The 14827-nt window shown below is 34.9% G+C and overlaps 1 protein-coding gene across 1 annotated transcript in view; it reads left to right on the top strand.

The window, feature by feature from the left end:
• Window positions 1-14827, top strand: part of LOC122814195 (cytochrome P450 2J2) — a 441925-nt gene that overhangs the window by 397304 nt on the left and 29794 nt on the right. Inside the window, exon 10 of the mRNA XM_044086801.1 lies at window positions 272-413. Within this exon, the coding sequence (XP_043942736.1) occupies window positions 272-413 (142 nt within the window). The remainder of the gene's footprint in view (window positions 1-271; window positions 414-14827) is intronic.

Here is a 14827-nt window from a genome sequence, read left to right as displayed (position 1 = left end):
GCCAGTCTCAGATGTGAGTCCAATCTGATAACCCACAGGTTGAACCAGATGGAAATAAACAAAACAGATTTATCATTATGGTAAGCACATACCTTTTGTTTTCTAGTTCCCCTTTGTCTTTACCTTAAATTGACATGCAGCTACCTCAGAATGGTTTTCTAAATATATCTGTCACCCTCTGTACTCAGTAATTATTTCCTTAGATTCCAAAATATTTTAGAATATATACAGAAAAGGGATTTAACTTTGTTTTTTATTTTTTCATTCTTAGGGCACAATAGTCATTCCCACTTTGACATCAGTCTTGTATGCCACGAATGAGTGGGAGACACCATATGTTTTTAATCCAGAGCACTTTCTGGATGAAAATGGTAAGCTGAAGAAACGGGATTCATTTGTGCCATTCTCAATAGGTAATGTTCTACCTTTCTTTATTAGTTTACTTTTATTTGTGAAAAAAAGGACTGAGAACTTACAGCATGCTGTGCAGTTTTATGTTTTTAATTGTATCTAATTAGTTCTTTATTTTTTTTTTTTTATTTTTATCTGTAGTTTTCATATATTTTGATAAACCTAACAAAAATTTGTTAAAATGGTGGCTTTGTTGATGACTCACATATGGATAAGGACTAAGAGAGGAATGAGGGTGAATAAAAAGTGGAAAGGGAGAAAGAGATGGGAAAGCTGATAAAAGGACAATGCTTAACAGAACAACTTCTTCTTTCAGCTTTCCCCGGTTAGGGGTCACCACAGTGGATCACCTGTCTGCTCATGATTGGCAGTGGAGTTTTACGGTGTCGAGTTGCCAGCCCGGCACCCAACCTTCCACAGAAGAGACACACACACACACACCTAGGGTCAGTTTAGAGTGTCCAATCCACCTACAGCATGTCTTTGGGATGTGGGAGGAAACTGGACCACCTGGAGGAAACCCACACAGTCACAGGGAGGACATGTAGGCTCCGCACAGAAGGCACCCTAGCCGAGGATTGAACTGGAGAACCTCTTACTGTGAGGCAGCAAGGCTAACTGCTGCACCACCGTGGCCACCCACAATGCTTAACAGAACAATAAAATATATTCTGTGAAGTAGTGTTGGTCAAATCTAAGTCAACAGTGAATCACAAAAGTTGCTTTGAACAGAGGCAATGAAAGGATGGGATAAGGATATAGTCATCTGGATCACTGACAATGGCTTAATAGTAATGTCACCTTCCAATGACATATTTATATGTTCAAGCATTTCACAATATGTGTTTTTAGAGAAGTTCATTACTCATAGTTAGCAAGAAACTTGGCTGCCTTAAAGACAGACATATGCCTTTTAGAACCCATAAACTAATCTAGATTAATGAATAAAATGAATGCTAAATGAAATTATGGAATTTGATTCCACTGACATTTACTGCTGTTTTTGATAAAAATACCATATTATCTACTGATCTTTTGATCAATACATCTTGAAACAGCAAATGTGTGTCTGTTATCACTTCTAGTTCATGACAGTCTATTGAAGTATTCAAATTACAATAAATTTAAAAACCCTGAATCCAGGCAGAGTACTGGAAAAAGTAGTTACCAAAGGCTGCATGTAAGACAATGTTATAGGATGAAAACACTTAAATCTATTAAATCTGTGTTCATGTTTGAGGTACTTTATAGTCTGCTTGGTTGTTTAATTTACCAAAGTATTAGAAAAAAAAAATAATCTCTCATTTTACACTAAAATGTTCATCAGCATAAATTTAATTTTTTTGTTATATTTGAAGTTTATTATAATGTTATCTTGTTGGTGTTCTGCACTTAAAATCTGTTAAAATCATATATATATATATATATATATATATATATATATATATATATATATATATATATATATATATATATATATATACAGATTTATCTTTAAAATGTCGCAACACACTTTTGCGACTATTTACTTACCCGACTTGAAATGCTGGAAACAGCAACTCAGGAATGTCGACTTTCAGCAAAACTACCTGCACTTACAGATTTTTCCTATGAACATTTTGCAGGAAGGCAAGTCCCCCTGCACCCCCACACTCGCATACCCCCTGCTACTTATATATACAAACTCTGAGATCACACTACAGTGAGGGAAAGGAGTACATTTCCTGATCTCCACTATAGTGCGATCTCCACTCAAAATGCCGAATTCACAACAGTGAATGCACACTAGCATTTGCTGTTGTGGGTTCGGCATTTTTGATTTCACTAATACGTATTTTTGAAAATGTACTTTCACACATTTGTGCATCGCACAAGTCAGCCACGACATTTTCAATGTAAACTATATATATATATATATATATATATATATATATATATATATATATATGTGTGTGTGTGTGTGCACTAAGAAATTATAATCGAACAATGGTAATGACCAGGGATTATGGGTATAATTATCAGATTTCTTCTCTCTCAAGGAAACTGAATTTAATTTTTAAGAACTGCAAATCAGTGTCCCTATCAATAATTTATATAAAAATTCCTTAGTCTAGTTTCTTAAGATAACTATAACATTTAATATTCTTTCTTCTGTGTAATATTTAAAAATGTTCTAAGCTAGCTTTGCAAACTGGAAATAAAAATATGAAATGATTCACTGTGCTCAGTAAAGTATGATGAATGAGTTAAATAAGTTTACTGGAATATCAACAAAATGCATACTGACAAATTATTATTTTATATTATCCATCACAGTACATATCAAATGTAAACATTCATTTATGGTAGTTCTCGAATACTCAAGACAATTGGATTTCAAAGTAACACCTCTTAGGTAATATGATCAAAGGTACTTTATCTTCTCAGACTTTCTGGGTACACAGTTATATTAATCTATAATCTCAGACAGTCTACACTATTATTTCAGCCTCAGCAGGCCCCAGAACATGCCCTAATTTATAAATATATACACATGCAAATAATACTGTTGTATCTGGTGGTTTAGTAGATATAAATACATATAACATATTTTAGAGCTGCTACAAAACGCCAACAGCCTCATCAATCTGGAGATGACATCATAATAATCCAGTGTACTGGGAGTGGGTATTAACAGGTGAGAGATTAATATTATGGGCAGAAGTACAAAGAGATTTTAACCTGCCAGAAGAGGATAGTACTGGATATGTGGGGTTGATGACTGAGTACTTTACCGCTCAACCAGGAATCATCAATGACAAAGGTCCATAAAAAGCAGGTACAATTGGCCAAAAATGGTATGTTGATTAACATAAAACTTTGCATAAATAATTATGTGACCCCACCCACTCCAACTGAATTCTGGGATACCAACATTGAAATGCAAGTTGAACAGACAAAATATTAAACACAAAATGTAACCAGAACAATAGTGTTTTATTTATACTAACATCTGAACTTGAATCAGACTTGGAACTTGTCTAAAACTATAATACAATTGTCTTTTATAAAAATAAAATTAACTGCTCCTTGTCTTACTCCATCTCCTCCTTCCTGTTTTTTTGTCTGCCATCTTCATATTTGCTTTGTCTTTTCCTCCCATTTCCTATTTTCTTCTGGCCTCACCTGTTGAGGACCTTAATTTAAACCAGCTCAGAAACATTCTATATACCTAATGCTTGTAGCATATATTCTGACCACTAGAGTGCTATGTATCTATTTAATCTCCTGTGGACTAATTTAATTTCTCTACTTCTCTCTAAATCTAGCCATATGAATATTCTATACTGCATTCCCTAATTTGCTCAGCTTTGTTTCAAAAAATACCTGTTTTGTCTATCAGCTTTACACCAGGAATATGGAAAAAGTATTTATTTGTATTTTTGCCCATAAAAATGTGTAAAAATGTCATAAAGACTTGATTATGTTTTAACAGTACTTACAGTCTCACTCTCATTTCAGGAGCAACACCATGACTTGAATTGTGAAACCAGAGAGCTACAAGATTATCCCCCAGATTTACTAATCTTCCGTGCAGGACTAGCTTAGCCCTGCATGGAAGCGACTGCTTAGGAGCAGGACGGCAGCACGCCATGCATATTAATGATGCACGTTGCCCGAGCTCCTAGGCTTACACGGAGCATGTAAGAGTGCAGGGGGTGTGTCTGAGAGCAGAGCTCTCAGAATAAACATGCCCCCGCAATGTAGAACAGCAGAAAGGGGAATGCAATAAGCGAGACTGCTCACAGGTGACCATATATCCCAACCAACAGTCCCCCTTGTGTATAACAGCAATAGAATATAGAAATAAAATGAAGAAACCTTTTTTTTTTTTAAACATCCTATTACAGCTAACCGTAGGTGCGCGGGTGTGCCCATCGCTTAGCTATGGTTAAAGCAGCTTAAAAGGCTGAAGAGGATAACAAGGAAGATATATGCAAACAAAGCAGCAGAGCAATAGTGTAGTGGGCAGAGCATTTGCCTTATGAGCAGGCATTACCGGTTCAAGTCCCACTGCAGCACATCCAATTTTACATGGCAAAGCACGTTATGACCAATATTTTTGTTGCATAACCCACTAAATAACATATATTTATGAAATGGAGTACTGCAGTAAATGCATATGTGAGGTATCAGTGTCATAATGAATAAGGCACTAGTAAGCAGGTCTGAGCATCAATAAGCAGTAGCAAGCATATTTAAGCACTAGTAAGCAAGTGTAACTCTGTTTGTGCAGCGGTAAGCAATGCCTACACTGGCTAAGCAATTCTCAAGCTAACTCTCTGTAAGCAGATGTAACGCCAGGTTAGCAGCGCTTACCATCATGCAAACTCACTTACAACTGCTCAAAAGTGCCTTAAATACTCTGCATCCAGCGGCCCTTGTTCTGCCCATCAACAAAATAAGCAGCCATGCAGGTCTCGAACCCAGGACCCTATACACCACAGTCCCAGTAGTTATCCACCAAGCCATCACAGAAGTACAGAAGAATGAGGAAGTAGCAAACAAGTCCTCACCATAGTATAACCAAACTTAACCTGTGAAAGGAATCAGTATACAGTCATATGTACTATAACCCACTACATAACATAAATATGTGAACTGGAGTACAGCAGTAAGCCCAGAAGTAAGGTGTAATTGTAATAGATTGTTGAAGTCCCCAATAAAACACAAGGACCCCACAGAGTGTATGTATACATTAATCATGGATACCAGGCATACATATAAGGTGTAATGAATAATAACACAATGCCAAAAAGGCATTATAATGAAAGTCTAATGTAAGCAACGCTAAGTATTGCACAGGCCAGCTTAGGAGGTGTGAGCAATGTGTAGACTAGTAACACAAAGTCAAACGGTGAAGTCACCAAACCAGAATCACTAAACACACAGCCGCTGCCCTAAACTATAAAGGTTGTTCTCCTCTATTTGGATCAAAAACGTCCACTGTGGTGAATGGTAAAAACTTTTATTGGTAAAACAAAAAATTGATAAAATAACACTCCATACATTTAGTGCGCTTTCATCTCGTGTCCCGAGACTTCATCAGAATCATCTGTTAAACTCTCCAAATACATTTAAATAATGTTACATTCTTTTTCATTGGTTGTCATAAATCACTTCATTATTACATCACTCTTCTACTTAGTTATACAACACAATTCTGCCGGACGGATATGGCATAAGCAAAAAACAGCATGTACACGCTACCAAATATGACTTAATACTATTCCAATTACTAAACCTTTTAAAATTCCTATGCATCAACCATAAATATACAATATATATGGTATAAAATTAAATAAATAATTATAAATAGATACAAATTAACTATTACTATTAATTAAAGAACTATCAAGTCTGACTGTATATGTTCTATTCTGAGCATATCCACAAAAATGAACTAGTAATCTGTGTATCTAAAAATACAATCTGCATGTTCTAATGAAGGTATCTATATATTTAAAAATATACAATATATAATACAATATATAATATATATAATAAAATACAATACATATATAAAAATACAATACATATATAACATGTGTATATAACCTCCACTAAACAATCATGTTCTCTTTGGATTAAATGATAATAGTTTTAAAGCTGGCTTAACAGAAATATGGTCATTCATTCCAGGGTGGGTGCATGAATCCAACCTTATTTGCAATATCATTTCTCAAAATTAAAGAAAGGTTTCCCAATCTCCACCCCTCTCTCTCTGTTTAACCTCTTCCAGTACCCAAATTTTTATATCCATGTTGGTACATTTTATAGAGTGTCTATAAAGAGCATTATTTTTATTTTTGATGTTACTATCCCTGATATGTTCATATATTCTAGTTCTCAAGCTCCTTTTTGTTTTTCCCACATAGTGTGCCCCACAACTTTTACAGTATGATAGATAAACAACCCCCTTAGTATAACAGCTACTGTAGCTGTAACTCTTCAATTTTATTCCAATACCAGGAATGTGTAATTCTTTTTCACCCAATATGAAAGGACATTGTGCACATCTCCCACACTTATGTGTACCCACCTTTGAATGTGCTCCCTCCATATGTGTAACTTTTTTGGTTCATATTCCTTCTGAGACTGTATTTTAAGGGGTACTGGAAAATATGCAACCTAGTTGGCATTCTACTAAACATGTTCCATACCCCGTTAATACATCTCTTTAACCATCCAAAATCGGAATAATATGTTAGGACAATGCGTGGCAGTTCCAACCCACTATTCTCACTATTACTCATAGTGTTACAACTTTGACTTATATTATTTGTCAAACCATCAGTACTCACCCTTAAACTACAATTTTCCTTCTCTTCTGTTAGCAGTGGGCCAAAATGTGTATCTTGCTTTTTCACAATTTCCTTTCTGACGTTGTGTATCATCTTATCTGGGTAACCCCGTCCCCTGAACATATCTTGTATTTTGTTCACTTCTATTATAAAATCTTCAAAATTAGACGTCATTCTGGACACTCTAATCATTTGTCCCTTTATTATATTTATTTTGAGTTTATGGGGGTGGTCACTCTGGTAGTGCAGATATGAGTTTGAATGACATTCTTTTCTGTAAATATTGGACCTATATTCCTACTTACCATAATCTTTATCTATCTTTACATCCAAATAATGCATTCCATCCTTATTACACTCGAAAGTGAAACATAAAAATTCCATACTGTTGTTCAAGAACTCCATAAATTTATTCATACTTTGGTGACTACCATCCCACACAATAAATATGTCGTCCAAAAACCTGTAGTATTTCACTATATTTTGTTGGAACACTGATTTAAAGACATATTTCAATTCCCAGTATAACATTATGATAATGGCATATATTGGGGCACAAGCAGACCCCATTGCCACCCCGTCCAACTGATGGTACATGTCTCCCTGGAAATAAATGAAATTGTATCCAAAAGAACAAAAAATATACCACGAAGCAATAGAACTCAGGTAAACAGGACCCGGAAGCAAAGTTAGAGATAAATAGTAAGCCTCTTTAGAATGCAAGGGCTGCTCAGTCTGGTTTCAAAACTTTTTTTATTAAACAAACCAAAATTCACCAAGCGCTTTCACTCTGATAAATCTGAGCTTTATCAAGGAAGTAGTAAGTCTGTGGTTCACTACATTAAATAGGTTACGTTGAATCACATGACTTTTTAAACAATTATATTGTGTTTACCTCATACAAAGATAAAGATGTTTAAAAACAAGTATTTTAAACTGTAGTAAATACTGTTTCTTCCAATTATAAAACTGTGTGCCGTCCTTATATAAAATGGCTCTTACAAAGGGCTTATCCTGTAAAATTCGATGTCTCCATAAGTTCCTTAGTGCATAGCATTTAAAACCTAAAAATAATAAAAAATCTTGATAAAAAGTATATATATATATGAAATGTAAAAACATAATCAACATACTGCCCTACAGTCTAAAATGATGACCTAGGATTTTCTATTTACAAGTCTTTGGTTTAAACGAACCAAACAAATATACTCAGTAAAAGGCTATAAGCAATTTATAATTAAATTAGTAAAAATAGCCTACACAATCCTTTTCCCTATAGGCGGGCATGTCTCAGTTTTAAAACACTGCTAATATTAAGACTGTCATTCAGGCCAGGAAACCTGTTGGAATCAAGTTTGAGTTGCCAAAATAACTCTCGATATTCCAACTTGGTTTCCCAGCTACCCCCACGAATGTCCGGTGTAATCTGTTCTAAAATTACAAATTTTATAATCATGTCTTTACAAACCAAGGAATGCTTATAAAAAGCATTGCTGTCCTTGCAGTTAGTGATGTCATTGAAGTGCTCATATACCCTTCTCCTAAAAACTCTCTCTGTCTTGCCTACATAAAAATTGTAGCAGGACATACAACACCCAGGATATACTACCCCTTTCACCCCACAATTAAAATACTTCATAGAGGTGTATCTAAACTTCCTGGACGGGAGGTATAAGGAAGTTTGATTTAACATGGCATGGCATTGCTTACAATTCCCACATGCATGGGTGCCAAGTTTCCTTCTAAATGTATCCAATTTGTTCTCTTGCTTACCCTCTAGGAGCTCCTTTAAGTTCATATCCCTTTTCCTAACAAAATGTGGAATTAATGGGGTGTGGGTTTTGATGTCTTTGTGCAACCTAAGAATAGGCCAGTATTTACATACTATTTGTTTGATTTTGTCCGAGTTACTGGAGAAGGTATGTACAAAACTGTTTTTTGGGGGACAGCTATCTACAGTTCAGTGAGTCCAGAACCCAATAAAGGAGCATATCTAACTTCTCTATGTTGGGTCACTTCTAATACTAAACTCTCTATTAAACTTTCAGGGTAGTCTTTTTCCATGAAAAGTTTCTTCAGAGTCCTAATTTCTTCTTTAAAAATGTCCAGAGTACTAGACATTTGTGAAGCCCTGATCAATTGTCCCTTTACTATCCCCTTTTTTTGATATAAGGGGTGTCCACTATGGTAGTTCAGATAGGCATTAGAAAAGGAACTCTTCCTATGTATTTTTGACTGGAAGCATTGATGATCATAGTCTTTGAACAAGGTGACATCCAAGTAATTCAACCTGTCATTGTCGATTTTATGAGTGAACCTCAAAAATGGTGTTGTGTTATTGATATAATCAAGAAAATCTAAAAGGCTCTTTTCATCCGCTTTCCATAAAATACAGATGTCATCTAGAAATCTCCTGTAATATATTATGTTCTGGTACCATGAACTTGTGAAAATGAAGTTCTTTCCCCAATGACATAAGACAAGGTTGGCGTAAAGGGAGGCACAAGAGGCCCCCATTGCCACTCCTTTTTTCTGACGATAAAATTCCCTGTTAAAATGCAAGAAATTATTTTCTAGTACCAGTTCCATAAGTTCTAAAAGAAGATTTATTGTTCCTGAACTCAGTCCTGATTCAGTGCTTAAATAATACCCAAACCACTCTAAACCTGTCTGATGTGGAATACTCGGAAACAGGTCGATAACATCTACTGTGACCATAATTATTTCTGGGTGAAAAAAAGCTTGATCAATCCCTTTCAGGAACTCCCAAGAATCCTTACAAATATGCTTTATTTTAGTCATTTGTTGTTTCAAAGAGAAATCAACAAATTTTGCCAAGGGTTCCGTAACACTCCCTTCCCCAGAAACAATGGGTCTAAATTTAGGTGGATCTATTGACTTGTGTGTCTTGGGAATCCCAAAAATTTGGGCTATCTTAGGTTTTTTAACAAATAAATAATTATAAAGTTGTTCATTGATCACATTTTGTAGTAAGTAGTCTTGTAATTGGTAGTTTATCTTAGCATATGCTATATAAATCTCGTTCTTTGAGACTAAATCATACTGTTCAGGGTCTTGGAGCATGTCATGTATAAATGCTTCGTAGTCAATAGTATACATAAGAACTGTGCCCCCTCCTTTGTCCGGCTTCATAACCCTACATCCCTCCTTTTTCAAGTGCTTGACCAATGCCAATTGATTTTCAGGTATGTTATTTGGCAACTTAGTATAATTTTGTTGTTCTAGCTTCCTAATATCGTTCTCCACAAGTTCCTCAAATATTTTTAATGAAGGGTGAGTAGGGGGGTTAAAGGTACTCTTCCTAGTAAGGGTTTTGAAAGAATTCTCCTGTCCTTTAAAAAAAATAGGTTTAAGTTCAGTTGTATCAAAAACATTTTTAAATCTATCAGGGTGTTTACCACAAAGGAGGGCCTTAGGGGAACAAAATGGAAACCTTTAGAGAATAAATCAAAGTAATTCTCAGTGAGTTCCAAGTCAGTGTAGTTAAAAATAGTGAAATCATTCCTCCTACATATTATTTGTTTTTCATTATACTGATGTAAATTTGTCAAAGCGTTTACTTCAGTTTGTTGATTTAATTCGGGGGGGTGGTTCCAGCTGTTGTGCTGGTCCCTGCGTCCCTTCCCTCTCCTGGGGGGAAACTGAAAATCCTGAACTGAGGGTTTTCTATTCTTTTCAGCAATCCTTTCGCTCCTTCTGACTGTGTCAATTCCACTATTAGTGGGTTGGTCAAACCTAGTCTCCCCACCTGTTTCAAGGAATACATTTTCATTAACATTGTTTCTCCTTCCCTTTATATATGGAAGGGGGAAAGCTTTCCCTTCCCTATATTCATTTAGATCCCTTTCCAATTTCCTGATTTTCCGAGTTATTACTTTGTTGCAATGTTGGTCTATTTCCTCAAACAATCTGTCATAGTCTCTTTTAACACTAAAAACCTTTTCATCTCTTACCATCATGTCATTTAAACCGTTCAATTCTTTTAACAGATTGTCTGCTTTTTTCTCGTATTCATTGACCATACATTTTATCATTTCCAAGCCTGCCATATGGAAAATGTCACAGAGCTGGTCATATAGATTAGAACCTTGCTGGACATTGTTAGGGAACTTAAAAAAATGCAAACCTTTAGGGACCCTTTGCAAATGTATACATTCGTTTAAGTAGTTAATTTCCATTTGGTTGTTCTTGTATAAGTAAAGTTTTTCTTTAAAGTCAAAAAAGTTATTTTCAACATTGCGAACATTATCGCTTAACACAGTACCTTTTCTAAAAGAAAATTGCTGTGCAGTCCAGGCGCCAAAGTCAAATTTCTTTTTCTGCCCATTGTTCTCGTTTAGAAGATTGGTACTAATGCTGCCCTGTCCGCCACTGTTGGAAGGAGGAAAGTTGTTGTGTAATCCTCTATTAGATGACATAGAGTTATTTTCTACTGTTCCAGCCATAACACGACCTTCAAGGCCGTTTATTAAATGTTGCTGGTTACCCGGAATCTGTGAGCTGGAAATCTGCGTTTGTTCATTAAGACGGGCAGTCAACTGTGTCAAGAGCGAGAGTACTTGTTTGAACTCTCCTCTGGTAACCGGAACTGTGTCCGGTTCATCTGCGTCGTCTCTGAGTATTACCAGCGTTTGTCCAAAGCCTTCAGCTTCTGTTCCTTCTGCCATGAGTCTTGAATAGACCAGTAAATCCAAAAGAACAAAAAATATACCACGAAGCAATAGAACTCAGCTAAACAAGACCCGGAAGCAAAGTTAGAGATAAACAGTAAGCCTCTTTAGAATGCAAGGGCTGCTCAGTCTTGTTTCAAAACTTTTTATTAAACAAACAAAATTCACCAAGCGCTTTCACTCGGATAAATCCGAGCTTTATCAAGGAAGTAGTAAGTCTGTGGTTCACTACATTAAATAGGTTACGTTGAATCACATGACTGTTTAAACAATTATATTGTGTTTACCTCATACAAAGATAAAGATGTTTAAAAACAAGTATTTTAAACTGTAGTAAATACTGTTTCTTCCAATTATAAAACTGTGTGCCGTCCTTATATAAAATGGCTCTTACAAAGGGCTTATCCTGTAAAATTCGATGTCTCCATAAGTTCCTTAGTGCATAACATTTAAAACCAAAAAATAATAAAAAAGGAAAAGGGATATGAACTTAAAGGAGCTCCTAGAGGGTAAGCAAGAGAACAAATTGGATACGTTTAGAAGGAAACTTGGCACCCATGCATGTGGGAATTGTAAGCAATGCCATGCCATGTTAAATCAAACTTCCTTATACCTCCCATCCAGGAAGTTTAGATACACCTCTATGAAGTATTTTAATTGTGGGGTGAAAGGGGTAGTATATCTTGGGTGTTGTATGTCCTGCTACAATTTTTATGTAGGCAAGACAGAGAGAGTTTTTAGGAGAAGGGTATATGAGCACTTCAATGACATCACTAACTGCAAGGACAGCAATGCTTTTTATAAGCATTCCTTGGTTTGTAAAGATATGATTATAAAATTTGTAATTTTAGAACAGATTACACCGGACATTCGTGGGGGTAGCTGGGAAACCAAGTTGGAATATCGAGAGTTATTTTGACAACTCAAACTTGATTCCAACGGGTTTCCTGGCCTGAATGACAGTCTTAATATTAGCAGTGTTTTAAAACTGAGACATGCCCGCCTATAGGGAAGAGGATTGTGTAGGCTATTTTTACTAATTTAATTATAAATTGCTTATAGCCTTTTACTGAGTATATTTTTTTGGTTCGTTTAAACCAAAGACTTGTAAATAGAAAATCCTAGGTCATCATTTTAGACTGTAGGGCAGTGTGTTGATTATGTTTTTACATTTCATATATATATATATTTATATATATATATATATATATATATATATATATATATATATATATATACTTTTTATCAAGATTTTTTATTATTTTTAGGTTTTAAATGTTATGCACTAAGGAACTTATGGAGACATCGAATTTTACAGGATAAGCCCTTTGTAAGAGCCATTTTATATAAGGACGGCACACAGTTTTATAATTGGAAGAAACAGTATTTACTACAGTTTAAAATACTTGTTTTTAAACATCTTTATCTTTGTATGAGGTAAACACAATATAATTGTTTAAACAGTCATGTGATTCAACGTAACCTATTTAATGTAGTGAACCACATACTTACTTCTTCCTTGATAAAGCTAGGATTTATCCGAGTGAAAGCACTTGGTGAATTTTGGTTTGTTTAATAAAAAAAGTTTTGAAACAAGACTGAGCAGCCCTTGCATTCTAAAGAGGTTTACTATTTATCTCTAACTTTGCTTCCGGGTCCTGTTTACCTGAGTTCTAAATGAAATTGTATCTCAAAACCAGCTCCATATTCTCTAGTACCAATCTAAATTCATTAGAATTTAACATTTGAAATTCAACCAGCATTTCCTCAAACCATTTTAAACCCACCCTGTGTGGAATGACAGAAAATAGATCTTTTACATCAATGGTCAAAAAAAGAAAATTTTCATTAAATGGAGTAGTACTAAATTTTCTTAGGAAGTCCCACGAGTCCACCAAAATATGTGGGTACTTTAAATAAAAGTTTTTTAATTTTGTGCCCACATATATAGCCAAAGGTTGTGTCTGGGATCCCTATGATGTAACTATAGGTCTCAGAGGTGGATCTTCCACTTGCTTGTGTATTTTTGGAATTCCGAAAATCGCAGGCATAACAGGTCTCAATACCTTAAGAAAATTGTATAATTCTACAACCACTAGTCCCTGCAATAGATTATCTTCCAAAATAAGGTCAATTCTTTTATACATTATATTAATTTCATTTTTAGATATGATACAATATCTATTGTCAGAGTTCAGTATTTTTAACATCCTGTTTGTGTAGTCCCATTCATCCATTAGGACTACCCCTCCCCGCTTGTCGGGCTTCATTATCCTTATATTACCATTGCTGCTTAATTTTTGTAAAATCTCCCATTCTTGTTTATTTAAATTGTAACTAATTTTTCTTCTTTTCCCATATTCATCTCTTACCATATTGATCACACATTTTTCAAAATTAAAAATATCCTGTGCAAAGGGAGGGTTATAAGTACTTCTTTTACTAAGTTTATTTGTTTTTACCTGTAAATTGTCCTGTAACAACACTGCCAAATTCAAATTTCTTGTAAAAAGCTTCACATCTAGTATTATTTCTTCAATTTTTGGTTTTCTAACAGGGACAAAGGTAAATCCCTTGATAAATAATGTAAAAAATCCTTCTGTCACTTCCAAATCCGTATAATTATAAATACTAAAATTGTTGTGCGAATGCATAATTTTCTTATTATTTCTACCCATAAGTACACTTGGAATAACTTGTTTTAAGTGAGTATCATTGTTGGTATCATCCTGGTTGTGTTGTCTATAAGTAACTTATTATTGTTAGTATTAGTACCTTCATTTTGAATCGCATAAAAAAGGAATATATCAATTCCATTATTTACTTCTTGTATCTCCCCCTCGCTTGTTGTCTCCCAAAATGGTTGCCTGTCACTTCCGCATATGAATGTTGGCGATTCTGGTTCCTGATTCTCTCGGACCATCTTGGTCCTTCCAATTCCCCTAAAGGGTCCCCTGGTTCATATTCAACATTGTTAAATTCTCCTCTTTCCTCTCTATAATCAAATTTGGTGTAATGAGAATTCTCCCTATGCTCTTGTCCTTTATCAAATCCGTTGAACCATCCCAACTTTCTATTATTACATACGGTATATGCTTTCCCATCATTATAATCATTTTTATCTCTTTCTAATTTACCCATTTTCCTCTTATAGTTCTTTGATACATTAAAATCCACATCTTGTAATGTTCTACAGTAAATACTTTTAAATTCATTTACTGTAAAAAGCAAATCCTCACTAATTTCTTTTTGGAGCCTATCAATTTCTTTTTTACAAAGCTCCATTGTTTTAGTGTTGTTGTCTACCATTGCTTTCAGTATTGCTATGCCACAATCATTTAAAATCTTACATATCTGTTTAAAAAATTCAGTATTCCCTTC

This window comes from Protopterus annectens, chromosome 10.part0 (assembly GCF_019279795.1).
Source record: "Protopterus annectens isolate FY-2018-M chromosome 10.part0, PAN1.0, whole genome shotgun sequence".
NCBI lineage: Eukaryota > Metazoa > Chordata > Ceratodontiformes > Protopteridae > Protopterus > Protopterus annectens.
Note: the sequence above shows the minus strand (reverse complement) of the source record. Positions and strands in the feature narration are given on the sequence as shown.